The sequence below is a fragment of the Varanus komodoensis genome, unplaced genomic scaffold (genome assembly GCF_004798865.1).
Source record: "Varanus komodoensis strain SLA01 unplaced genomic scaffold, ASM479886v1 scaffold16, whole genome shotgun sequence".
Taxonomy (NCBI): domain Eukaryota; kingdom Metazoa; phylum Chordata; class Lepidosauria; order Squamata; family Varanidae; genus Varanus; species Varanus komodoensis.
This window is the reverse complement of record NW_025335468.1, coordinates 20,292,826-20,320,060: the sequence shown is the minus strand read 5'-3', so window position 1 is coordinate 20,320,060 and position 27,235 is coordinate 20,292,826. Positions and strand designations below refer to the sequence as shown.

Genomic DNA, 27,235 nt, shown 5'->3' with positions numbered 1-27,235 from the left:
GCTATAGTGTTAAATACCACTAATAGGCTGTTGTTTTGCTTTCCCCAGGATAAAGCTATGATAAGAAATGTATTACATGTAAATAAGTATCCTGTCTGATCTCTTATGTAACTTTTTATTTGTTATAGCCTAATTATCAGAAATATGTTCTTGCAATACACATTTCTAAACAATAGGACTGATTCCTTTGTATTAATTAAAATGTATCGTATACCTTGCAAAAGGAAAAGAAAGTTAACTCACAATATTTAATAATCTGAAGTGCTGTAAATGTAGATCTTCATTTCTTTAAAAAAATACCAAAATGGCATTTTAACTTGAATTCTGTGTAAGATTCATTTTGAATGAATTTAAATTTCTTAAATTATAAGAAAAGTGGGACTAGCCTAATTAGATAAAGGAAGAACATGAAGAAGAAGAACAAACTCAAAAAGAGTTTTTAGCTGTTTTTATATTATTTTATGTTGAAATTGAATGTATTTGATTCCATAAAGCTTGTCATTTTACTTTTTAAAGCCACTTTATAAAAAGTCATCCTAAAAGATGAGGCAAAATATATAAATAATGAAATAACAATTAAAGTGAATATTATCTGAAATAAATAGATGGCACAGGAGGCGAGATAAAAAGAAAAATATGCTTTTGTACAAATGCACAAATCCCTCCAATCACATTTGCATCCTTTATTCTATGAGAAAAAGCACATGTTCAATCTGTCATTTATTTTTTGTATTTAGGAACAACAAAATTTGGGGACAACTGCCTTTTTATAAGGCTGCAAAGGCATGTAATTTAGAAAAAGCTGGTCAGCTGCAGAATCCATACAGTGGACTCAAAGAAATCCAAACTCATTTGAATGCAACTTTATTGCAGATTTCTCCAACACCCATAATTCTAGGGCAGCATTCTGTCTGAAAGCACAGCCAACCAGCACAACATAAAAAACACAAGAAGCCAGCAACTACCAGAGCCTGGACAATGAACTAGCCCCCATGAACATTTTATCATAATCTCCAGTGTGATATAGTTGGAGACTGGATTCAGTTAGAGCTTTTTATGTGCACAGTTTCTTCTTCAGTTTATAGACCCAAAGAACTGGGGGAGGGCCTTTTTCAGCAGCCACATTCCACCACAAAAATCTTCCTGGTCCATTCATCCTTGTTAGCATTAGTGGACTGACTACTTGTCAGGTTATTGCATTCCACGGCAGAGCTGCCTGGCAAGGTGGGAGAGAAGTTTAACATTATCCTCACCAAAACTATTGTGAGGTCATACATTAAATATGCTGTATTTTACATAATGGTAATCCTCAGTTCCTAGATTTTAAAACTCCTCATCTAGAATCCTGTTGAAATAAGACAAATGTTAAACAGTACTCTTTGGAAGCAATGAAATGAAAATGTTCCCTCAATAAGGAAGCATGGACAAGGCACACTGGACTGAGAGAAACAAGCCAAATCCCATTCATGAAATGAAACTTTCCTGTACTTAAGGAATCCTTTGGAATAGCATGTGATGGCTTACAGACAATATAATATACAGCAGGAGGGTGAAGTGAAAATTCAGCAGAACTGCCTTGTGCAAGCAAAAGTGCTTGGATCCAAGCCAATGAAATGGGGAATACCAGGAACAAAAACTGCAAAAATGATTAGATATCCCACTTGATTTAAAAATACTAGTCTTGCGCAAAGGAATTCTAAGAACTGGTGTTACTCAGACATGGTATTGACTGTTCCACAAGTAGGAGCATCTTTCAAGCTATTGCCTGATTAAGAAAATACATTAAGTCACATAATAGCACAATCCTATGCATGGCTACTCAGACTAGATTCTATTGAATTCAATCGAACTTACCCTGTGTGCATAAGACTACACTGTAAAGCTATGCATTTTCATAAAATAATGTATTAAATCAGTAAAATTTAGTAAATCAGTAAAATTAGTAAAAGTGCTAAATAAATAAATAAATAAAACTTCATTCTTAATAAACTGCCTGGCTAATAATCATATGTGCTTTTTTAGTTGATTAAAACTTTCTAACTGACTTTTAATTCAAAAAGTTTACTAAGGATGCAATCCAGTAAGGCTATCCATAACCCTATGAAAATTAGAGGATAAGAGACATCCTTGCCTACTCAGGGAAAGATAAGGATGGAGGCCAAGGTCATCTTCACCATCGCATAGAACTCCGAGACAGCTGATTTTGGCCATCTTAGGTGTTCAGCCCAAAAGAGCATGGAAAGAAGTACAAGGCACCACCAGAGTACTCCGTATGCTGCTGGAGCCTTCTCGACCCTCCTACCACCCTCCTTAGCTCCCATCTCCAAGGTTGCTCCCATCTCCAAGAAAAGGATTCCAAGGTTGGAGCTGGGAGTTCTGAAAAAACCTGGGATGATCCAGATTCCATCTAGCCAACATAGAATTGCACTGTAAATGTATGAATTCATTTTGTTTGATCAAAATATGCCCTGAGACATAGATCTGGGCTAAGAAATGATAAAGTATGCTTTTCATGACATGAAAAATTTCATAAAGTTAAGTTTCACAACAACTGGAAAGGGACTCTGGACTCTGTAAAGCAGGGGTCCTCAAACTTTTTGAATAGGGCACCAGTTGAAAGGCTGCGGTGACCTTTCAGGTTAGGTAGGGGTGCCTGGGAGCACAGGCCAGTGAGGTGCCATTAGGCGCGTGTGAGGCGGCATCAGGCACGCTCGCTCGCTCGGAGATGGTTTTGGACTCGCTGGGAGATCTCGGCGAGTGAGCCACCACCTCCCCACCCATGCTGTGAGGCAGTGGCGAGCGCATGCGTAAGGGAGGCAGATGGCGGCAGCTTGCTCACTCAGAGACCATCTCCAAGCAAGCAAACCACCACCTCCTGCATGTGCAGCAAGCATGTGCGGGCGGGGAACGGTGGCGCGGGCCGGATGGAAGGCCATGGCGGGCCAGATCCATCCCGCGGGGCGTAGTTTGAGGACCCATGCTGTCAAGTCTTGACTCTGTAAGGAAGACAAATAGCTGAGATTTTAATGACATGAGACCTGAGTAAACCGATTAGAGAAAAATGATAAATAGAAGAACTGGATAAGTAGGTTGCTAATTATTCAACAGCTGAGTATCCCTGAAGGGGATACTGAAGCATCACTGAAGAGGCTGCAGGTCAACACTTGACACTTGAAGACAGGTTTTAGTCTCCACACTTACTCCAGGCATAAAGCTGGTAGAGAAAACTACCAGCTGCATTACTACAAATCCCTACAGTTACACTGACAAATGACTATAAAACAGAATTGTACACAGCTCTGACAGGTGCACACTAACTCTTGAATAAGATTCATATTTTAGAAATGCAGATAAAATTACCAAGGCAACGACAAATATTTAGTGCAAGTATACATTCACACAATAATTTTCAACAGATGATTCTCATAAACCAAGAAAACCAATTTATACTGCTAGAATCCACAAACCGGACACAGAAGTTTGCTTTAGAAACTACTTCCAAAACTGGGCAGAAAAAAGTGCAAGGGCAAGTTGTGTATTACCCCTTAACCTATCAGTGAAACTTACTAAGCAAGGGTTGAAGGCCCTGCTTCCCACAGTCCCCAGGGGGAAAAGGTGAGATACAAAAGCAATGTGATATTAATAACCTTCCCAAAATGGTACTGTCCTTGTCCTGCCTCCATCCTTTTTTCTCTTAGGCTTTTCATGCATGATATTAGTACAGGTCTTAAGCAAGTAGACTAGAAATTATGCAAAGAGGCTACAGAGTTGTTGCACATAGGATTGCAAGATCCGTCTTGCAGTACAAGGTGCTGGTCACTGCCTTTAAAACCCTTCATGACTTGGGTTCAAATACACCCAGATGACTTTTGCAGTGGCTGCTCCTAAGCTGTGGAAGGGTCTGCCAGGAAAGATGCATCTGATTTCCCAAATTTTCACTTTTAAGGCAGAGTTAAAAGCATTATCACATCCAGCAGGCCTTCCCAGATTAGTTCTCGTCTGATTCATTTACTATGTTGTCTTAGATATTACTCAGAGTTGGTTTTAATTTCTTGTAAACTGCTTAGAGCTTATGGGAAGGGGCAGTATATACAGATTAAGATAAAATAGATATGGAGATCACTCTAGAGTCTGTGCTTTGCATTTAGAATTTGTTTTGTCTAAACATTAACTTGGTAATTTATATTTTTTCTTGTTTTAATATTATGTCTTCTAAACTGCACGGCAGGGACTGTCTTGTTTTTACATTTCTATATAACACAAAAACTGTGCAGAAATAAAGCAGAAAACTTTAGATATAATTATCATTACTAGCGTTATTACCGAAGAATAGTTAATATTTAGTATGACAACAATCTTCTCTGGATTTTAAAATGGATATGTTCCTTATTCGGTCTTGCAGCGAGAACATGCACTCAACCAGCCCAGCACAAATTGAAAGACACGCAGCACCACAAGTCGAATAAAATTGGAGCGTTTCTCCAAAGCGACGCTCCTTTTACCCAGCCGAGCGAGGCAAGGGGAGGGCCCGAAAGAGCGCAACCTTAGTGGCTCGCGCGGACCCCGTGACCCGAGCGCGTTCCGGCGGGCTCTGACGAACCGAAGGACCGACAACCGCCGTATACCACAGAGAGCGCGTGCGCACCTGGAAATGTGGGTCGGGGGGCAGGGCCTCAGAACTGTCCCGGAAGCGGAAGCGCCGTTCAGAGAACGTTGCGTCTTCTTCCGGTCGGGTGGTGTGCTCGAGGCAGGGAGCGAAGCAGGCGCTGCTATGAGTGTCCCAGCTTTTATCGATATCACGGAGGAGGACCAGGTCGGGATATAAACGGTTGCTTATTGCCCTGCGGTTCTGCCTGCTTCTCCCGAATGCTACAGAGCGAGATCGCCTCCGCGGAGGCTCCCGGTGCCCGCTCCCGGGAACGGGGAGGGTCCCTTTCAAAACCTCGTTCCCGCAACTCGAGATCGAGGTGGGAGGCTGAAGAAGTGCGGGCCGCGGTGCTGTAATCTCCCCCTCGCTCCGCCGCAGTGAGGCGCGTTGAGATAGCGGGTGATGCGTCGCTGATACTTAGTGAGAGAAGGGCTTAGCTGCTGAACAATCCCACTCGGCCGCTGCTCAGATCGATGGAGTCGTTAGACTCGCTCCTCTTCTTGTCAGTAGTCGGTTCCCTCGCAGATTTATTTTGCAATCTTTTCCCTTGATTGGTTCTTAACTTGCAGTCGACGGGGTCAGTCTTGATGGCTAGAGTCATCAAGCGGTGCTGTAGTCTATAGTGAGGAGTACGTGCTCGGGAATTACGCTTAAGAATTCAGCTGTTGGCCTGAAGAAGTCATGAGTGGTTTGCAGACAGACCTGTTCCTAGCCAGACATTTCTATTTATAGAAGCTTTCATCTGTAGAAATATACCAAGCCCTCCAGGGGAGTTTGAAGTGGGGATGCAGAGAATGGGCTAGGATAGGAAAGTCTTATTTCACTGGTGGCATTTTTGTGCTGGAGGAACATCGCTTCTGAATCAAAGCCTAATTATACCAAACTTACTAAGTTTCAGCAGCAGTTATTTTGAGATAACTATTATATGGTATTCCCTCCAGTTACTTCTCGATCAGCTAACAGTATGGTGTTGGGTGCAACTTCACAGACTAGCAACCAAAACAGAAGCTGCTGTTTTCATGATGTGTTGGCTGGTCAAGTAACTCAGCCATATGAGTGAAAGTAGATTGGGTGGAGCTTTCTCAAAAAATCCGAGGAGGTGCCAACTCCGCCATGGGTAGCAGCTTAACAATTGAGCCCCAACCAGTATAGTTGGTTTGGTATGACATTTTTGTTAGACTGCTTGGAGTCTTTGTATTCCAGTTTTGCCTAAAGTGCAGTCAGTTACACTTTGAGACATGAATTTACTATGCAGTTTTTGTAGATACTTTATATTTCTCATTTAAAGGCTGCAGAACTTAGGGCTTACCTGAAATCTAAGGGAGCGGAGATATCAGAAGAGAATTCTGAAGGAGGGCTCAACATTGACTTGGCTCAGATCATTGAAGCATGTGATGTGTGCCTAAAAGAAGATGATAAAGGTTTGTATTTTACTGTTTTTAGAAAGATTTTGATAGCTGTTTGAATGGCCAGGGACATATAGTTATTGTGTAGTTTGCTTTAAATTCAGTATTCTTAGAGAACACTTAATGATTGGGTTCCCTTCCACTTAATTCTTTCCTACCCAGTTTCTTCTGTGCATTTCTGTTTCTGATGGAAACAACTTTGCTCCCCAGCAATGAACAAGAAGAGGTCAGTCCGGTAGATTCTTCTGGACCTCTCAGCAGCTTTTGATGCCTTAAGCATGGTATGCTTCTGGAGTACCCTACACCAACCCACCTGATTGGGTTGCATTTAGGAGTAGAATCTAATATTAGTCCTACATAGAATAACCTCACTGAAATGAAGGGGACTTAAATTATTTGTCATTTATTTTAGTGGCTGTACTGGATATGACCTAGGGCAGGGGTCAGCAACCTTAAACACTCAAAGAGCCATTTGGACCCATTTCCCACAGAAAAGAAAACACTGGGAGCCACAAAACCCTTTTGACATCTGAAATGAAGATAACACTGCATGTATCGTTTTTTACCTTTATGCTATGTATAAAAAAACTATAGTGTGTTGCATTTATGAAATCAATGAATGATTCTTTTATATAATCTCCATCTGTGAATGGCTTCCTGTGCCTGACTATTTCCTGAGCGGCCACAAAACTAGCATATGTAGTTGAATTTGCAGACTTAATCCACTTCTTGAAATGATATTTGTTCAGATCAACCTTCTGCATCAGTTCCGAAATGGCTTTTTTTCCTCTCATTTCCATCTGGATATTTTTCAGCAAAGGCTGTGTGTTCTGGAAATGTCTTGCAACATTCGACTTTTTGTTGTTTGCCAATTTCTCACCACATATTAAGCATACTGTTAAACCAGTCTGATCAGCACTGAAAGCAAATGAATCTGCCCATGTACCATTAAACATTCTGTTTTCTTCTGAAGCTTTTCTTTTCTTGGATTTATCCATGGTTGGCCTACCAGGGGTCGAAAAGCTCAATAAATGGCATGCCGGCAAGTGTCGCACATTGGCGGCTGTGACGCATATTATAAGCAACGGAACCACAGCAGAGGGATGAAAGAGCCACATGCGGCTCCGGAGCCATGGGTTGCTGACCCCTTACCCTAAGGAGTTACATTGCCTCTAGGGGGTTAGGCTGCATTCTCACCAGTATATTTCATCTACTCATCCCAGGCAGACTGTCAAATCTTAAACAGGTGTCTGGGCGAGCAAAACAAGGTGATACTTAAGATGACATTACTGTGGGCACGGAAACCCAATTTCACATGAATGTTTGCAGCCAAACTTCGATGGGGTTACACTCCTCCTGAAGGGCCAAGCTCACGGCTTAGGGTTCATCTGGACCAAGCATTAATTGTGGCAGCATAGGTGGCATTGGTGCCTAGGAGTGCCGTTGATCAGCTTAGGTTGTGTTGTCGTTGTGACCCTATGTAGAGAGAGTGGACCTGGCCGCTGGGTAATATTCAGTCTAAACCACAGCAATGCACATTATATGGGGCTCGAAAGATGGCTAGGAAACATTCACTAGTGAAAAATCTGACCAGTAAAATGTTAATGGGGGTCAGAACATTTGACACTAGCATCCTACCACTTGAATCGGCTGCTGATGTGTTTCTGGGACCAGTTTTAAGTTCTAATCCCAACCTTTAATGTCTTAAACCAGCTTTTTCCAACCTTAGGTTCCCTGAAGTTAGACTGCTGCTCCCATCATTCCTAACTATTGACTGTGCTGGCTGGAGAGGATGGTAGCTGTACCTGGTTTAATTGAAAGACTACTTGCACTTGTACAAACCTGACTGGGTAGTGCTTGTAACCTAAAGTTTAAATAGCTGGGCAGATAATAGAGACAGGGCATTTTCAGTGGTACACTCACGTCTGTGGAACTTCTTTCCAATAACTGTTCATCTGGCCTCAATAATGCAGATCTTCAAATTAACTTTATATATTTTTTTAAAATTACTTCTAGACTTGCTTTAAAGATGAAAGCCATTAGAAACTCATTGATTTCAGCTCATTTATTATGGTGCTGCTTATCTGAAATAGTTCTCAACTAACCTGTTAGTGGATTATGTTAGTATTTTCGAGTGTTACTTTGTGGTAGTTATACTACTTTATTAAATACCCTTTCACTTCTGATAAAAGCAAACAGTTATGTTTATTTCCTGCTTCATAATTAAACTGTGCAAGTCCAGCTTTTCTTATGGACCTATGGGTCTAGAAATAATTTTCCATGAGCCTGGCTATCCATGCAAATAATTTTGGAAATACTCTTATAGAGGGCAATTCCATATATTTACTAATGTAGTGCAAAAATAAATGTTTGTGTTTTATGGTATAGATGTTGAAAGTGTGATGAACAGTGTAGTGTCCCTGCTTCTAATTCTGGAACCTGACAAGCAAGAGGCTTTGATTGAAAGTCTTTGTGAGAAATTGGTCAAATTTCGGGAAGGTGAACGTCCATCTCTCAGACTACAGCTGTAAGTGTTTTGAGTGGTTGAAGGAAATCAATGTCATATCAGAATTCCTTTTACTCCATTATTTGGTAGAATGTGTCTTAAGTATCTTGACACATCTTGAGAATCTGAAAATGCAACTGTTCTGTGCTTGTGTATGCCTTGTCATTAGAGAGGGAATAATACAACATATATGTGAGTCTTAGTAAAATTCTGGATGCAGTTTGGTGATCCAAAAATTGAATTTGACAATCATTTCTGCTGCTTATCTCTACTGATTTTAAATGCTTATATTTATTTTTGTGTTCTTCCCACATAATTAATATCAATAAGTTTAATAAAAATGTTAATAGTAACATCAATTCCATACAGTTGCTTTTTCTTTTCTCCTTTTTTAGTTATGAATCGTAGTTTCATATTATTGTTGATGGTTATTGGTATTTTATATTGTTATAGAAATGTTTTAATTTAAATTAATCAAAGTTTGTGAGAAATCATAAATGGCTACCAGTCTTGATGGCCATGTGCTGCCTCTGATATCAATGGCAGTATGTCTTAAGTACACCAGTTGCTGGGAGATTTGGACAGGAGGGTGCTGTTGTTCTTATATCCTGCTTCTGGAATCCTGTGAGTAGCTGTTTTCTACTGCATGAACAGAATGCTGGACTGGATGGACCCTTGATCTGATCCAGAGCGCTCTTCTTATGTTCTTCTGATCTTTCCTTATTACTTAGATTGAGTAACCTCTTTCATGGCATGGATAAGAATACCCCTGCAAGGTACACAGTCTATTGCAGCCTTCTAAAAGTGGCTTCCACCTGTGGTGCTATACAGTACATTCCAACTGAACTGGAGCAGGTAAGCATTTGAATGATGTTTGTACATTAACAAGGAGCTGTTTCTCAATTAAGGAATCTTGATTTGTGATTCTTTTCTTTAAAATAAATGAAAATTGGCTTGGATCAAAACTTAACTCTTGCCAATAGAATCACCCAAAGAAGATATCTGGGATGTTCCTGTACATGCAATTGGTGCAGGTGGAAGTCACCTTTCCCATCTAAAAATCTGCTGAATTAGTTTGATAGTTCCTCCAGAGCAGTATTTGAGGTGGTGCTGAGGGAGAGAGGAGTTGGCAAAATTTCTCCCTGCCTCCCTCCATCATCACAAATTTACTGCTAGTTCAAAAGCCTTCTGTGAAGAGGAGTTTTCCCATTTCAGAAAGGTGAACTTCGTATCTAGTGGACTGGTCTTTGTTTTTACTGTTGTTCAGTGTGGGACTGACTGGAGTTCCAGCTCACTCTGTAGCATTTCAAGTCATAGATTGGGTTTGAAGGGGTGGCTTAGTGTGCTGTCAGAATCCCCTTGCTGTTTCCTGGGATTGTAAGGCATATAAGCCCCCCTGGGATGACTTAGGAACCACTCCAAGTAGTCACGAATTGTTACATTTAGGAAACCCACAGTCCCTTAGTGTGCTATCCAAACCTAGATGATTCATTAAGTCATGGTCAAGCCAAAAAGCTACAGAGTCCCTTGGCCAAGGTGGCAACAAAGGTGGTCTATCTGGCCAACGGATTGTAGCTGATGACAGTCCACTGAGTGTCCAAAGGGCACTTTGTGCAGCTATCATTGGTTTTTTCCCTGCCTCTTACTGATACCAGAAGAACATGATTGACCCTGAGCAACCTCACTCTCCCATCATTGGCAGGAGTGGAGCAGGGGTGCCACTGGCCTCCACTGTGTGCCCACGCAGTCAACCCCAGGGGTCAGGAAGAACATGGTTAATGGTAAAGGTTTCTCCATGACATCAAAGTCCAGTCATGCCTGACTCTTGGGGGCGGTGCTCATCTCTGTTTCCTAGCCGAGGGAGCCAGCGTTTGTCCGCAGACAGTTTCTTTGGTCATGTGGCCAGCATGACTAAACACCGAAGTGTATTGAACACAGTTACCTTCCCTACCTTTTTATCTACTTGCATTTGCATGCTTTTGAACTGCAAGGTTGGCAGGAGCTGGAACAGAACGAGAGCTCACCCTGTTGTGTGGATTCAAACTGGACCTTTTGATCAACCAGCCCAGCAGCTCAGTAGTTTAACCCACTGCGCCACCACATCCCCTAAGAACATGTTTAACAGCAAGTAAAGCCTGGCGGCACCTTCCTGCCTACCAGTGCCAGAGGCAAAAGTACTGTGGTAGCACATGAGAAGAGTGTTCAGCTGAACCTTTTCCAAGGAAGACTCCAGGAGGAGGCCAAGACAAACATGCTGTCCTCATTTATTGCACTGCCTGTGGTTGGAGGAAGAGCAGGACCGGGGGTGTGCGAGGATGGGGAATAAGCGGGAGGTGTGGCACTTCATGTTACTGCCATTTACAAGTAATTCTGCTCTGCCAGCAGGAGCTTTGAACAGGAAAGCAGATGACAGCTGCCAAAAGTGCTGGCAACTGTCATCCCTGCTGCCCTAAGAACTCCTGAGGTATCCTTTGGGGCTCAGGGAATGAGGGAGAGGCAGTGCTTGAGGACTCTTGCTGTGCCTGTTATTCAGATGCAGCCAATGCCCCAAGGCAAGCTTAAGGTATTGTCCAGTCTCCAGCAGACTTTATTCATTCTGCTGAAGTAAAGTATAAAAATCTATATTAAGAATTGCTCTATTTTCAGACAAAGAACAGAATTTCACATCCTCATGTTCTTGTGATCTGTTTTTAAAATGCTTGAATTCAAGTTGAATTTAGGTAACTTCTCTGCAGTCAACATTTGTTTCATTTCTTTTTTTATAGGTTCGAAAATGGATTTCAGATTGGAATCTTAATACAGAAAAAAAGCATACCCTTCTTAGATTGTTATACGATGTGCTAGTGGACTGCAAGAAAAGGTAACCATGATTGCATACCGTACAAAAACTTTTTTTTTAACTGGTTGGATTCTGGCACGGTCATATTTAGACACAAGGAAATCAAGGGGACTTAAAAGAGTAATGGCTCATTTAAGTTGCTTCAACCTTAGGGGTTCTGCTGTTGGTATGACTAAGCCTGGATTTTACCCAGTATGTGGGGATCAGGGAGAATCACTGGGAGCACCACCCAGTGTGCCTGCCCATAATCCTTATCAATCAGGGCAGAAGGTGCACAGAGGTGAGGATTGTCTTAGTGCTCCTCCCCCCAGCAAAACACTCAAACAACTACATGGTTCGTACTTGCTTGCAAGTAGAAGAAGCCAAAGTGCCTTACTCCTTTCTGCCCCCCAAGAACTCTCCCCCCAACAACTCCAAGGTCACTCTTGTGACCTTGGAAAGAGAAACACTCACTGCAAGCCAAGGGATGGCAGCCTGAGGTTGGAGTTTCAACTGTGAACTCAGAATGTGTTTTCAGGGTCAGGATTGGAACTCTGGCATTTCCTGTGACCACCTAATACAGTGACTAGCAGCCATAGGATTGTGCCCCCAAATATTTATCATTTTAACAATTATTTAAATCTGTAAGACTTGTGTTTGTTATATCTCCCTTGGTTGATTTTAAGAGATGCTTGGTTTCATTAAAATTATATAAATGGCAATTTATAGGCTCTTATAATGAGTTTGATACTCCCAAAATTCTAGAAAATGCTGGTTAACCTTTCTGTAACTTACAGTAGTAGTTGATGATGATAAATAAGCAAAAATAGTCTACAGTTGAGTTTCTAAGAAGGAATAAATTTATTTCTCAATGAGTTATCACTTAGTAAGTGACTTTTTAATATTACATATGGTTTTTCTGTTACATTAAATAACATAATTAACAGTACATTCCTGAGTACTCAGAGGAAAGTTCTGTTGTGATAAAGGGGGTTAATGTCAGGTAAGTGTGTATAGGATTGATCTGTTAATTATATAAGTTACTCTAAACAAAATAGAAATCTTCTGCATTAAAGTAATGTTTTGCTGGTTCTCAGTGCTTTTTTTGTAAAAAAAAAAAAAAAAAAAGTGCCGGAACTCACGTCACACACATAAACATAATGGTTGCCGCCGGCAGTAAACAGCGTGCGACCACACACACCAATCCCAAGCCGAGCAGCGCCCTTACTATCTCACTATCAGCACGGACACACAAGCAGCCCGCAGGCACTATGTTAATGATGTTTGCTGCTGACCTGCTACGCCGACAGGTGATTCAAAATCACTTTGTAAAATGCATTGAATAAAAGGTGCTGGAACACTGTTCTGGTGCGTTCTATGACAAAAAAAGCCCTGCTGGTTCTTAAATCTGTGGCAGAAGGATCCTTTCTCTTCATGGTATATCAAATCTCAGTTCAACCCTATATATTTGAAGTACCGAACAAATTGTATTAGCAGGCAGCTAAAGCTCACATTAAAATGAGCAGCAGCGATCCATATTGAGTGACATCTTTTATCATCAGTTATTTTGTCAACTGCTGTTCACCAATGTCTTTGCAAAAGGTACAGAGTATATGCTTGAATCCAGCTACTAAGCTGTGACAGAAGATTACATTTTTGCTATTAAAAGGTTTGAGCTCGAGAGCGGCCTTTCCCTCTGTAAGGGTGCGGACCAGATTGTATTGGTCCGCCTCCGGAGCCGGATGGATCCTGATGGATTTCTGAAAGCTCTGGGGGGTTTTCTGGTTGACAAGGCTGGTGATCCTGTCGATGCCCTGGTTGAACTGTGGAATGGAGAGATGACCAGGGCTATTGACACGATTGCTCCCAAGCGTCCTCTCCCACCTGACAGAGCCCGTTCATCTCCTTGGTATACACCTGAATTACGGGCGATGAAGCAGGTTGGGAGACGTCTAGAGTGTAGGTGGAGGAGATCACGGGGTGAATCTGACCGAACACACTTAAAAGCCCATTATTGGGCCTATGCTGTGGCGGTGAGGACGGCGAAGAAGAAATTCTTCTCCGCTTCCATTGCCTCCTCACAATGCTGTCTGGCGGGAGCTCTTTCGGGTGGTGCAAGAGCTGATACATCCAGGCCCAAAGAAAGATCTCATACCACCCTCAAAGGCCCACTGTGATGACTTTGCCAGGCATTTCAGGGAGAAAATCGCTCAGATTCGTCACGAGCTTGACTCTGCTATTGAACCAGATTCTACTGAGGAGATGCCAACGACAACGACGAGTCCACAATGGATGAATTTCAGTTGTTGCGGCCTGATGATGTGGACAAGGTGCTTGGACAAGTACGCCCTACCACCTGCTTACTAGACCCATGCCCATCCTGGCTACTTAAGAAAGCCAAGGACGGGATTGGCACCTGGATCCTGGAGGTGGTCAACGCCTCTTTAAGAGACGGTTGGGTACCGTCCTCTTTAAAAGAGGCGGTAGTCCGACCAGTCCTAAAGAAGGCATCCCTGGATCCAGACGTGGCCGTCAATTATAGACCGGTGGCCAACATCCTGTTCCTGGGCAAGGTGCTAGAGCGGGTGGTGGCGGGACAACTCCAAGCATTCTTGGATGAAACTGATTATCTGGACCCATTTCAGTCCGGCTTCAGACCCGGGTATGGCACTGAATCTGCCTTGGTTGCCCTGTACGATGACCTGTGCAGGGAGAGAGACGGGAAGTGTGTCCCTGTTAGTTCTCCTGGGCCTCTCAGCGGCTTTCGATACCATTGACCATGGTATCCTTCTGAATAGGCTGGCGGGATTGGGAGTTGGAGGCACCGCATGGCGGTGGTTCCGCTCCTATCTCAATGGCCGATTTCAGAAGGTGGTGCTGGGGGACTATGGCTCTGCGCCATGGCAGTTATGCCATGGAGTTCCACAGGGGTCCATTTTGTCCCCCTTGCTATTCAACATCTACATGAAACTGCTGGGAGAGGTCATCAGGAGGTGTGGGCTGCGGAATCATCAGTACGCTGATGATACCCAGCTCTACCTCTCGTTTTCCACCAATCCAGGTGAGGCAGTGACTGTGCTGAACCGGTGCCTGGCCAAGGTAATGGGCTGGATGAGGGCCAATAAACTGAAGCTCAATCCAGACAAGACGGAGGTCCTGTTGGTGGGTGGTTCGGGACTCGGGATGGGGGACTTGGGCCTTCTCCTAAATGGGGTTGCACTCCCTCTGAGGGACAGGGTTCGCAGCTTAGGAGTGCTCCTGGACCCTGAGCTGTCTCTAGAAGCTCAGGCGATGGCGAGGAGCGCCTTCCTTCAGCTTCGGCTGATTAATCAGCTGCGCCCCTACCTGGAGTACGACTGCCTGGCGACAGTGACACACACATTGGTAACTTCCCGATTAGATTTCTGCAACACGCTCTATGTGGGGCTACCCTTGAAGACAGTCCGGATACTTCAGTTGGTGCAGAATAGAGCTGCTAGGCTGCTGACGGGGACTGGGCGTTGTTCTCATATAACCCCAGGTCTCCGTCAGCTTCACTGGCTCCCCATTGAAGTCCGGGCCCAATTCAAGGTGTTGGTTATGACCTATAAAGCCCTCAACAGCTTGGGCCCTGGGTATCTAAAGGAACGCTTGCGTCCATATATGCTCTCCCGCCCCTTGAGATCAGCAACAGATGCCCTTCTCCGGGAACCCTCTGTGAATGATATTAGGAGGGTGAGTACCCGGAGGAGGGCTTTCTCTGTGGTGCCGCCCCACGTATGGAATGCGCTCCCCAGAGAGGTCCGCCTGGCGCCGTCATTATTTGTTTTTCGGCGCTAGGCTAAGACCTTTTTATTTAAAACTTAGATTAAGTGTTAATTTATTATGTAGGATTTTTAAAAAATGTTTTAAGCCGAGATGCACCGGGTTTTAATATTTTTAGTGTATAAATTTTTGTATGATTTTGTCTGTTTTTTGTTTTTGTTGTGAGCTGCCCCGAGGCTTTGTTGAGATGGGGGTGGCATAGAAATGTTTTTAATTAATTAATTAATTAATTATAACATGAGTCTTCACTCAAATGCATTAGCAACATTAAAAACAATAACAGAATGTGTATCTTAATTGAACATTATTAATAATACTTTATTAATAATATATCATTGATATTAAACATTGATAATGCATTTTAAATTATGCATTGGTACTGTTTTTAACCAATGTGTTATTATTTAGTTCATTTCTATACAGCCTTTCAGCCAAAGCTTTCTATTAACCTGAGTTTTATTGTACCAGAATTTATTTTATATTTTGATTTTAATATATATAGTGCTCTGAGAAATTTGGCTATCAAGCAAATCCTTATATTTTTGTTCAGAATAATTTAACATGATTTGAGGAAAATTTATATAGCTCCCACTTACGTTATTCAGTCTTGTTGCTGATATTCCAGTTATAAACATATTTGAATTTAGCAATGAAATCAATCTAGAAAAATATACAGCATTGGGATCCTTCCCTTTTTTAATATCGACACTGTTTTAGCCTACTCTACCCTTTTAATCGCTTTCATAACACAGCAATAGAAAAGATCTTTCACGACTGAAGCAAGTTTCCCTATAAAAGTCTGATGAAATTCTGCTCCTAATCCATTCATTATCCTGGTATTTTCTGCTTACTTAGTTTCCAGATGTAGTTATTAATTTGCTCAAAAATTGGTTAACCTGCAGCTAACTACAGGCATCTGAGGTTTATCATGACAACTGTTAGTATTACCACGCATGAATGCTCACTTTCAAAAAATGTTCTGTAAAACAGGTAATACATTTCAATCGTTTCAGCAGTATTTCCTGATCATTTTACTACTAGTGTTATTTTACATTCTCATTTCTTAGAAATGTACCATGTTAACAAATTGACTTCTTTTTCAAAATGTCTTTGCCTAAGATAAGCCCCTGCTTTTTTTGCTTGGAGAGTCTCAACTAAATCTTTTTTCCTAGCAGCTATCAGGTGATCATATGTGTTTGAAGAAAACAAAACAGAACAAAATGCCTGCTGAAATTTTATTTATTTATTTAAAACATTTCTATGCCGCCCCCATCGCAACAAAGCCTCGGGGCAGCTCACAATATGTTTGAAATGCCATTCTGGTCATACAAAGATCCTCTTTTATGGTAGCGATTTATAAATTGTTCATTGTCATGCTTATTTGAAGTAAAGTTTCTTTTCACATAGATTTTTTAAAAGTAGCATGGCATAATTCTGCTTGGAGTAATTCTAACTTGGTTCAGTCTTTTGAATCGGTTGGCTTGATTCAAGATTGGGTAAATTGTACCTATTCAGGTAAATTGTACCTATTCAGGAAACTCTGAGCATTAAAAGCGCTTGGGGTGGGGGCAGAATGCTTTGAAGGGTAGGTCATGGAATAGTTGGAAAGGGTTGCATTAGAGAAATGTTGACTGGGTTTAATTCTGAGTGCAGATGTTAGAGCGTAAGATACCAAGCTTTGCAACCTCTTATAAGAATATTATGCAATATCCTCTTCAAGCAGTAGTTGTAAAAGCTAGGAAGCACACCATTCATTAAACAGGCATCTGTTTGTAGGATAGCCAGTGTGATGTTGCGATTAGTCTGTTGGAAAAGGACCAAAGAGCTGGTTCCATTCTGCCATGAAGCTCAGTGGGTGACTTTGGCCCAATCACTGGCTCTCAGCTTCACCTGCCTCATAGGGTTACTGTGAGAATAAAATGAAGAGGAAGAAGATTGGGATTCTTGGAGGAAAGGCAGAATATAAATGTAACAAGTACAATAATAAAAGGTTCTCAGATGCTGAATACTGTTTTTGTTCTGTTCCTCAGTTTATGTTGTTTATCCATATCAAGCTAGTGATGATGCTTAAATTAGCAGATGGGACTCCTAAGAAAACATTGAGAAAAGATAATTTCAGTAAGAGAAAAGCAAAGAGCCCCCCCCCCATTGTATGTGCCCCTTCATTTTAGAACAAATGTCAACATTACTTTGCTTTTTAATGATGGTGTCCAGATGTGTTCTGGTAAATTGTGTAAAGATGTTTCCCTTCTAAGAGAGAGCTTTCTGTAACTGGCAGGTAATTTATCAATTTAAAAATATAAAATGACCTATAGAAATCCACATAGAACAACTCTGAATAACTGTGTGGTGCTTCTTAATGGCGGACAAAACTCTTTCTACATATTTTCACATGCACTTTCATTTGAATCATAACTTGATTGTGTCTTTAGCTTCCTGAATTTATTCTCAAAGGAGATGTTATTTGTTTTGTTCCCACAGTGATACTGCAGCAAAAGTAATGGTAGAATTGCTGGGAAGTTACACAGAGGACAATGCTTCTCAGGCAAGAGTGGATGCTCATAGGTAATTAAAAATTATCAACTTGGTTGAGGATTTTCTTCTGAACGGCTGTGCAATGAATGTCATAAATAGCAAGGCTACAAACAATCCTCATTTTTAAAGGCACTCTACCGCAAATTAGCTGAATTCTTGCCCACTTCATATACATGTCAAAGTAATGGTCTTGACCCTTAAAGCACCATGTGATTTGAAACACAGATAGATGAAGTGTCACTTAACATTCACATCACCCTCTCTGTGATGAGGTCAGTATAAGAGGTCCTTCTCTTGATGCGTCTGTCAACTGAAGTGGATTAGTGGCAACAGGGAGAGGGCTTCCTAGTGGTGGTACCACGGACTATGCTCTCCGTAAGTCCTTTTATCTTTTCAGTGTTAAGCAAATATCCTTTTATTTACCCAGGCCTTTTAAAGCAAATTTGCAATGCTAAAGTGATTGTTTTTGTGCAATGTGGTTTTATACCTGTTCTGGTTTTCCATGTGTTTTATTTATATAATATTTGTAAGGTATAGATTATTGTTAAAATGCTTTGAAAGACGTGAGGAAGCCTGTTTTTAAAGAAAGTAGAAACTATTTTTAAGTATGTACATTTAATTTTTCTACATAGGTGTATTGTCCGTGCACTAAAGGATCCAAACACCTTTCTTTTTGATCATCTTCTTACCTTAAAACCAGTCAAATTTTTGGAAGGAGAACTTATTCATGATGTAAGTATTCATTAAAAATGGAAAATAAAATGCTTTAGCCCAATTCATTGTGATATCTTGCGTAATTATTATTATTATTATAACATTTCTATAACATAAGCAATTTAACTTATTCTGGATTGTGACATCAGGTTAAGCCATAGTTCAGTGCAACAGGATCCTGTCCCCACCAGCCTCCCAGTACTCTCATGTTCAGCAGCTCCCATTCCACTTAACTATGGTATGTTGTGTCAAGACATGCTGTAACTAACAAACTGGAACTGTCTTAAATTCACTGTAAGATTAATTACAACTCCAGATAACAGAGCAAGTAGCATTGGAAGTAGATACTTCTTACCCTCCTGTCTGCATGGAATGAGGAGAGGGGCGAGCACAGTAGCCCTAAAATTGTTCCTGCTTGCTCATGTCATAGTAAATCATAGTATGCAAAGATGGCCAGTTTTGCTTTTATTAGGGCTGAAAAGAATGCCTCCATCTTAAATATGGCACTCTGTTTGTAGATGGGGAGGTACAGGACCAGGGTAATGAAGAGGATAGCATGTGGCCTGGAAAGAGTGCCAGGACTGGATTGGGAGGGCTGGCAACCCAGAGGTTCTCCACCCCAAACTAGACTGATTATTTACAGTTGTCCAGTGATTTGGCGACATCATTTGTCTACAAGTGCTTCGACGCATACCACATTTTGATTTTCTGAGACAGGTAGCAAGCACGTGGCCTTTTGGGTGATGATGAAATACAGTCCACATCATTCCTGAATGTTGGCAATATTATTCCTTTGCTCTGTGTGAAATGTTTGTGAAATTCCTGTTGAATTAGACAAGTTTTTAATTTCATCCTTCTCAAACTGTTACTATAATGTCATTCTTTACAGCTTTTGACTATTTTTGTAAGTGCTAAGTTAGCATCCTATGTCCGGTTTTATCAGAACAACAAGGACTTCATTGACTCTCTTGGTAAGTCAATTTTGCATTTTTGTCTGTCTGGCTTCTTATTTCTGTAGTATGGCAGCGGTGACAACTTAGACCAGCCTGGTCAGGCTGGCAGTGCTAATATTTTTCCTCCCCCTTTTCTGCACTTTGGTATGATATGATATAGTGGCTGGTGTCTGCTTCGGATCTAGGCATTTTGTGTTGGTCTTTGGGCTCTCCACTGCTCTTGGAGATTTTTCTCACATATGATTTGAGACTTCTAGTCCTTTCACCCCGATATCTTTGTTTTTCATCTCCCATCAACAAGCACTAACTACCAATAGATAAGGTGGTAGCTGTATGATCCACAAGTCATGCACCCAGGCCTCACCTGTTTAGCAAGCCGAGAGTGTCTGCATGCTTGCTGTTGCGTGTACTTTCAGCTGTGGAATGCCTGAAACTGTACCACAAGCAGTCTGATTAGTCTTTAGTCTGATTGATGACGTGGATATTTTCATTTATTTGCTTTCTTTTTTGTGATAGAAATCACTACCTATGGCGTTTGAACTTTGGTTTTCATACATTTGTGATAATACATGGCATTATGAACTAATAGATCCTGAAAAGCTTAAAGTCACTCAGAGCCAGATCACCTCTGCATTTCTAAACTGAAAGTAGTCTATAGAAAATTAGAGACTTTGGTGCAGAATCTGAAATAACATGCACTAGATTATTCATAGATAGTTGCAGGGAATTGATAAGTTTTCAAATGCTTATAACAATTTCCAAGAGCCCTGTTCATGATTTGAATGTAGGCTTGGAGGATAATGTTACTTACAGATTCCTCTTATCAGTTGGGGTTTTGCTATGGAGAAGATGTTATCTAAAGAACTACAAAACCTTGAATAGGAGTATGATGTGAATTAACCAGTTCTGTCTCTGAAATACAATGAGCTTGAATACTTGGAACTGCTGTTAGGCAAGCTTAATATTTTTTTGCAAATAGATTAAACCCAGAAGGCCACATTCTAACCCAGTTAATATGTTTCATAGGATGAAGCTTTCTGATGGAATGTTAATGTCAGCACCCTCTTTATTTACACACTGTGGAAAAAAAGGAGTAGTAATTAACACTCTGGCACTCCCCCATTGATGTGTAATTGACTGTTTCAAAGGAGCACTGGTTCATAAGCTATTGCATGCATGAAAATTACTTTTTCTCTATTGCAGCATTTTAGGACAAGGGTCAGTGACAATGCAAAAATTGTTCAATGATGCAAGCTTCTTTATTACTACATTAAGATTTAGATATACTGGTAATGAATAAATGTTTCCATAAAATTAAGGTTTTATCTTTTTATTTTTGTTAGTGACTAGAATACAGGTTGATTTTTATATGAGAAAACAGTATAATAGAATTCCAGAAGAAAAGAGAAATCAAAAAATAGAGCTATAGTTAACAGCTGTATCAATGAAGTGATGGAGAAAGGATTCAGAAGACTGTGTACTATCTGTTGTTAAAAGACAATGGATTGATCCAGATCCAGTGGTGCTCTCCTGATAGAAGTGGCAGGGCAGTGATTTTTGCAGATCCTACTTTCCCTTGAATTAGAAAAACAACTCCTTTCCTCCACTGAAAGTGTCTGCAGGAGCCCGGTTCCCTCTGTAAACAGGAATCTTCTTCTGCATATCTAGATTCAACCCACTCTTAAAATTTTTAAATTAAATTTCAGAATTGAATGGAAATTCTTAGTATAAATAAATCAGATTTTTCTGTTTATTGTGACTGGTACAGCTACTGATCAGATAAGTTTAAAGTTTATAAAACATGTTCTATACCTTAAGTGTACTAAATTATTTGTATAGTTCCCATTAATGAAAAGCAGTCTAATGTTACTGTACATAAGATTGTGCCCAGTCAATTACATTCAAATGCAACTGATTTTTTTCTGTGAAATCAAAACAAATTTGCTTGTGCACTGCACTGAACCTATTTTCTAGGGGTTAAATGAAATTTTTCATGCATTTCAATTTTTCAATGTCATCCTATTAAGCCAGACCTAGTGTTTTGAAACGTATTGTAAGGTACCCCATAAATGATTAGTATACTTCTAATATTGCAATCTAATGCTTCTGGTTTTTAAAAGTAGTCTTTCCCCCTTTTTATCAGCCTGCTAATCTTTTTTGTTCACAATAAATTACAAGCTATTCGAAGCTATAAAATCTATTCAGTTATGTTGTCCACAGGTGGCATCAGTTTGAAACAATGTTTTGTTTTATTAATACTGACAAGTTAGGCCAACAGTTGCATTATCTTGTGTCAACTGTGAATCGCCCTAACATGTTCACATTTAAATCTTGTACTATAGGCAACCTTTTTACTTTAAAAGGGTAATTAACACTTCATTTGCATTTGTTAATTAGAGTTTACATGCACTAATTGATTTTTGATGCTTGTAGAATTCCATTAAGCCCAGTTAACTATAGTTTCTGGAGCTGCCTATGCATGTGAGTTATGATGATCACATTTTTGTTGAATCTGTGCCAGATAAATAGCCTGCATCATAATTATTGCTAATTAACACAACATTATGTCTGGTAGTAATGTGCTTCCCTGCTCTCCTCTTAGTGCAACAATGTTATTAATTCCAAACATAAATATTTGTTGAGTACTCTGGGTAACATCTCCATATTGCTTTTCCTATGCCTAAAATGCAGGAGTCTTATTTAACTGTAACCTTACGTAAACGTTTTGCAAAACAAATTTTAAAAATAAGTATAGAAGTTCATATCCAATTTTCTGCCCATGGAATGGATCCCCCTTCTCTCTGCAGTTTCCTGGGTATATCCCAAATCTGCTGTGAAGGGTTTGATGTATTTCAGGGGACAGAAGATGTAGTTCTGTTGCATGAGCAGAGGACCACTTGTATGATACTGACTACAGCCCATGCATATTTGCATTTGTTAGTTATTCTAAGGATTAATCCATACTTTAAGATCAGATTGTCATCTGCAATTGCCTGTTCAACAGTGGCTGTAAAATTCACAAGATGGCATTATTTCCCCTCTTCCATGAAAAGCTTAGCGTAATAGTCAAAATAGACCCTTTTCCTTCTCCACAGAATTCTTCTTTTCATGTGCTCATTTCTCTTCTGTGTCCACATCTAGAAGCATTTTTTGCTTCTTCATGAGGATAGTTTTACATGCCACATGCTAACACTCCAGCAATAATTTTTGCATCCCTTTTCCACCCATTTTTACTTCCCCTACAAATAGATCTTTCTGCATTCTCAACTGTTACTGCACTTTTTTCCCTTAGCACACCAAAATTTATTTTTTGCATTATCTTTTTGTAGTTCTTTATTTTCCTTCCCCCATGCTACAAATCTGCCTGCAGCCCCATTTGTATTCATCCCCCTTTCACACTCCACATGTCTTTTCTCACTTTTAGTTTCCTTTAATAAGGTTGTTAGTTGATTGGGGGATAAAACACCATATGATCTGTCTTTGAGACTTTTAATATCATGCTGATCTGTAAATACCACCAGGTGAAGCTTTTTATGGCTTAAAGATAACTGCTACTGCCTGCTAATATGTGTAGATGAAGTTGCTATTAAAGCTGTAATGGTCATTTGGAAAAGTTGGCAACCTCAGTTTTGCTCATTCCATGGGAATGCTTCTTTTAGCCCTGCTTTTCTGTTTTTGTTTTTTTTGTTTTGGTGCTATTCCTAGGTCTGTTTTTTCCCCCAGCTGTACTACCCACATTTTCTCCCTCTGGTTTGTCATAAAAACATAAGAAGATCCATGCTGGATCAGACCAAAGGTTCATCAGCTTTCTGAACGAATGGTAACAAACCAGCTGCCCATAGGATCCGTAAAGTAGGATGGGTACAAGACTTCTGCCTGCCTAAACTCCTCAGCAACTGGTATATGCAGGCATGCATAAAGGAGGCGACACATAGCCAGCAAGGGTCATGGCCACTGATAGCCTCCTCCCTCATGAATCTGTCCAGTCCCTTTTTAAAGCCATCCAGATTACCAGGCATTACCACTTCCCATGGCAGTGAATACCATAGTTTAACTGTGCACTGTATGAAGAAGTACCTCCTTTTTCCTGTTTGAAACGTCCCACCAATCAGCTTCATGGGATGGGCCTGTGTTTGAGTGTGTTGGGAGAAGGAAGCAAATGTCTCCCTCTCTACTTCTTCCACATTGTGCATTGTGTGTGTATGCATATTTGCTGATTCAGCAACAGCATACAGACCTTTCATTCTTTGCCAAGTCATAATCTGTCTCAGATGCAGGAAAACTCCACAGTTTAGCTGGTTGACTGCAGCAAGCTGGCAGAATTATCAACTTTATGGCTACTCTGAATTTAGGGAAAGGAACAAGTTAGAACAAGATGTACTGGTTTTGTGCAGTACTTACCCCTGGACATCACTAACAGATTGAACAAGTGGGACCTGAAACATTAGTTGCAGCACAGAGTCTTCTGTTCACCATTCCAGTCTAGACACATCTCCCATTCCATTTCTGCTACCACTTTAGTTTGTTTCTTTTCTCTCAGTACATTGGAATATATCAGAATTCTGTGGCTATTCAGTAGGCTAAGTCCTCACTGGGATGTATTTGAGGTTCCACCCCAACTGAGATTTTTTTCTTAAGACTATTTTTGTACTTTTGCAATCCCTCAAGTCTTCCACTGCTGATGCATCTCTCTTGAGTGGGTGGTGCCCTTTTGTCTACCTTAGTAGCCCATTCATGCCTTAACATTAGAAATAAAAGAAATTAGGATGCTTGTGTCCTAAACTTTAGTACTCATGTTTAAGAATGAAGTGACAATACACACGGTTGACAACATGTGGCTCAAAATAATCTAACAACCAACTTTGAATCATCCTAAATCATACACGTTAAACATTTTCATATTTTGTTATTAATACAGTCTAGCAAGAACTTTAATTTCAGTGTCCTTTAATGCAGGTTTGTTACATGAGCAGAATATGGCAAAAATGAGACTGCTCACCTTTATGGGGATGGCTGTGGAAAACAAGGAAATCTCATTTGACACTATGCAACAGGAACTTCAGATTGGAGCTGATGATGTTGAAGCATTTGTTATTGATGGTAAGAGTTTGTTTCTTTTATAAGCAGGCTTTTATGAAATAGTCCAATATATTGAAAACCTGTAAGTTATGATTTGTGAGTTTATAAGTACTGAAACTTTATTTTGAAAACAGTATTTGGTTATCTTTAATTGCAAGTCTACATTCTACAGCTTTTTGTGTCGCCTGTGCAATGTTAAGCATGCCATAGTTTATTTTATTGGTTAAAAGAAAATATGATTTTCAGGAAGAAGGTGCTTGTTAAAAGATCACATTATATTTTAATTCATGTGGTACTACAGAAGGTGATCCATGAATAACTTCCTTATAACAACACTTTTCTACTTGCTGTTATAATAACAAGAACATATAATAAAAAGCTACACCTGTATTGTTTTCAGTACTCCTGAGAATTACCAAAGCTTATAGCGCACAACATTTTGGTAACCTTAAGGTTTTTTGTTGTCATTGTTTTTGTTTTTTGGCAGCTGTAAAGACAAAGATGGTACATTGCAAAATTGACCAAACACAGAGAAAAGTCGTGGTCAGGTGAGCCTTAAATCTTTTTATGAAACAACTTATTGCAGTGCTAATTATAATATACATCTGTTTAATATTTTAACTAAAAGCAAGATATTCATATCAGTTGTCTGTAGTTAAATAGTTGCTATTTATCATAATTTTATTAAAGCTCAGACTGAATGTGATTAGCTTATTTAATGAAAGAGTCCTATTTTCCAGCACATTTCATTTAATGGCCAAACAGTGGCAGGAATACTAATGAGTATTGTCTGATATTTTTAACTACTGATGAAAGCTGCAGAATACCAAAATAGCTGGTACCAGAAAGCCTTGTTATGGAGGGTAAAACTGTTTCTCTCCATATATATTTTATTCTGTATGTTTCTTGTTTCTGAATGGATATGTATACCCTATAGAGCAACTTTTGAAAGCAAAGGTGGGATACAATTGCCATGTTAATTACTTCTCACATTTCTTTACTTTAGTCACAGCACACATCGGACCTTTGGAAAACAGCAGTGGCAGCAGCTGTATGACACACTTAACTTCTGGAAACAAAATTTGAATCAAGTGAAAAACAGTCTCCTTAGTTTGTCAGACACCTAATTTTTTTATCTATCAGTTGACAAACTCTTCCATTTAAACTGTTAAGCAAAACATCCAATTTAATTGTGATTTTTTTGACTTCGAAATATCTAATTGGAGAGAAAACATTAATTTGAACTACATGCTACGAAGGCAATAAACTTAAAATTGGAGTAAATCTTGAGTTTTGTTCCACTTTTATAAACATGTGAAGATGTATTATGGTATGTGCTGGGAAAAGAAGTAGTAGCAGGGTATCTATGTGAATAACTTTGCAGTCTTTTGATACAAGTGGTGTTTTCGAACTAATTTAATGGTAATTTTCAAATAAAATATTTTAAGCTTTAAAAAATGAATGTAGACATGAGATCTGCACAGAAGACAAACTTGTCTTTATGCATGCAATATGTCCTTCTATATCCACAGTGGAAAACTTGCTTTGAAGTGTGCAGATTTCTGATAACACATTAAGAAACAGTTACACATCTGCTTTTTCCAGTGTCATCGCTTTTTCTAAATTTTCTTCATACTTTCTCTTTCTGGGCAGAGAGAGCCTCTCTAAATACAGAAACTTTTCAATATTGTTGATCTGTGTTTTTATGAAGACATTTTGCAAATTTAAATCTTTTTCTTCAGTGCTGCGTGAACTTTCATTTAAGATAGCTTCATGGACTTCAGCAGCCATTTGAGAAGACCTCTGTTGTGGGCCTGATGGCAACACAGTAGTGATCTAAAATACATGTAATATTAAGTGTAAGTGCTCTACATCTAGTACTCCTTTATATACATTATCTGCAATCATATGCTAAGTATCATGCAGTGGTCTGTAGAAATATTTTTCATGTTTTGAAGAAAAAGTGCCACCTCTGGTATGTATGTTTGCTTTCTTGCATAATTTCCATACTGCCCCATAGCTGAAGCTCTTATTCAAAAACTAATTAACAGTAAACATATGAATGCAAATATATAATTTAAATAAAAATAATGAAAAACTATAAAAATATAAAATATTAAAAATAAAAGGGCACAAGATCACAAAACCAACACTAAACAATCAACAAGTTTAAACATTATCTAAAAAGCTGTGACCTGTATTAATTATACCTACTGAGTAGCTATAGTTTGTTCTGTTATGTATCTGGGATGCAAAGTTTGATGTGGCAGTTACTTGGATCTTGGTTACTCACCAGTTGGAAGATCAACATATTTCCTCTAATCTGGCGGACGTATAACTTCACGTGCCTCTTTCACCTCTCCCACAAAATTCAGAATGTAACACTTGCATTAAGATGCAAGTAGGACATAGTATAGAACAATAAGGCAAAAATGTGGGCTGTGAACTAGCATCAAATTAGGGAAGACAGTTGCCTGCTATTTTCATCTTGACCAATAGTGCGCAACTACCCCTCCCACTTTAACACGGTTGCGATTACTTCAAAGCAGTGAGGGTCTCCAGTTGTTCCCGTCCTTGTTTCCCATTAATACCTCTGGGACACACTTGCAGCTGATACACATTTTGAGGAAATGAAGGGGGTGGGTAACTGCAGGCCAATGCTTTACTCTGCAGCATGCCCAGCCACCAAGAAAAATAAGGGGGAAAGAGTCCTTTCTGTCACTTAAGGGCAATGGCATGTGGACTAGAAAGGGCAGCTGTAAATGATTGGGG

The 27,235-nt window shown here is 40.0% G+C and overlaps 1 protein-coding gene across 2 annotated transcripts; it reads left to right on the top strand.

Annotated features, from left to right (window-relative positions):
* Positions 1–4,708: 4,708 nt before the first annotated feature.
* Positions 4,709–25,747, top strand: EIF3M (eukaryotic translation initiation factor 3 subunit M). 2 transcript variants are annotated; one of them, XM_044425861.1, is made up of 11 exons: positions 4,709–4,813; positions 5,937–6,069; positions 8,443–8,581; positions 9,292–9,415; positions 11,326–11,420; positions 17,664–17,747; positions 18,350–18,449; positions 19,321–19,402; positions 24,341–24,484; positions 24,951–25,011; positions 25,470–25,747. In XM_044425861.1, the coding sequence occupies exons 1-11, from the start codon at positions 4,772–4,774 to the stop codon at positions 25,588–25,590; spliced, it is 1,125 nt and encodes a 374-aa protein (XP_044281796.1). In that variant the 5' UTR covers positions 4,709–4,771; the 3' UTR covers positions 25,591–25,747. The 2 variants fall into 2 exon arrangements, with proteins under 2 accessions (XP_044281796.1, XP_044281797.1); XM_044425862.1 differs by lacking the exons at positions 4,709–4,813; positions 5,937–6,069 and adding an exon at positions 6,127–6,335.
* Positions 25,748–27,235: the final 1,488 nt, after the last annotated feature.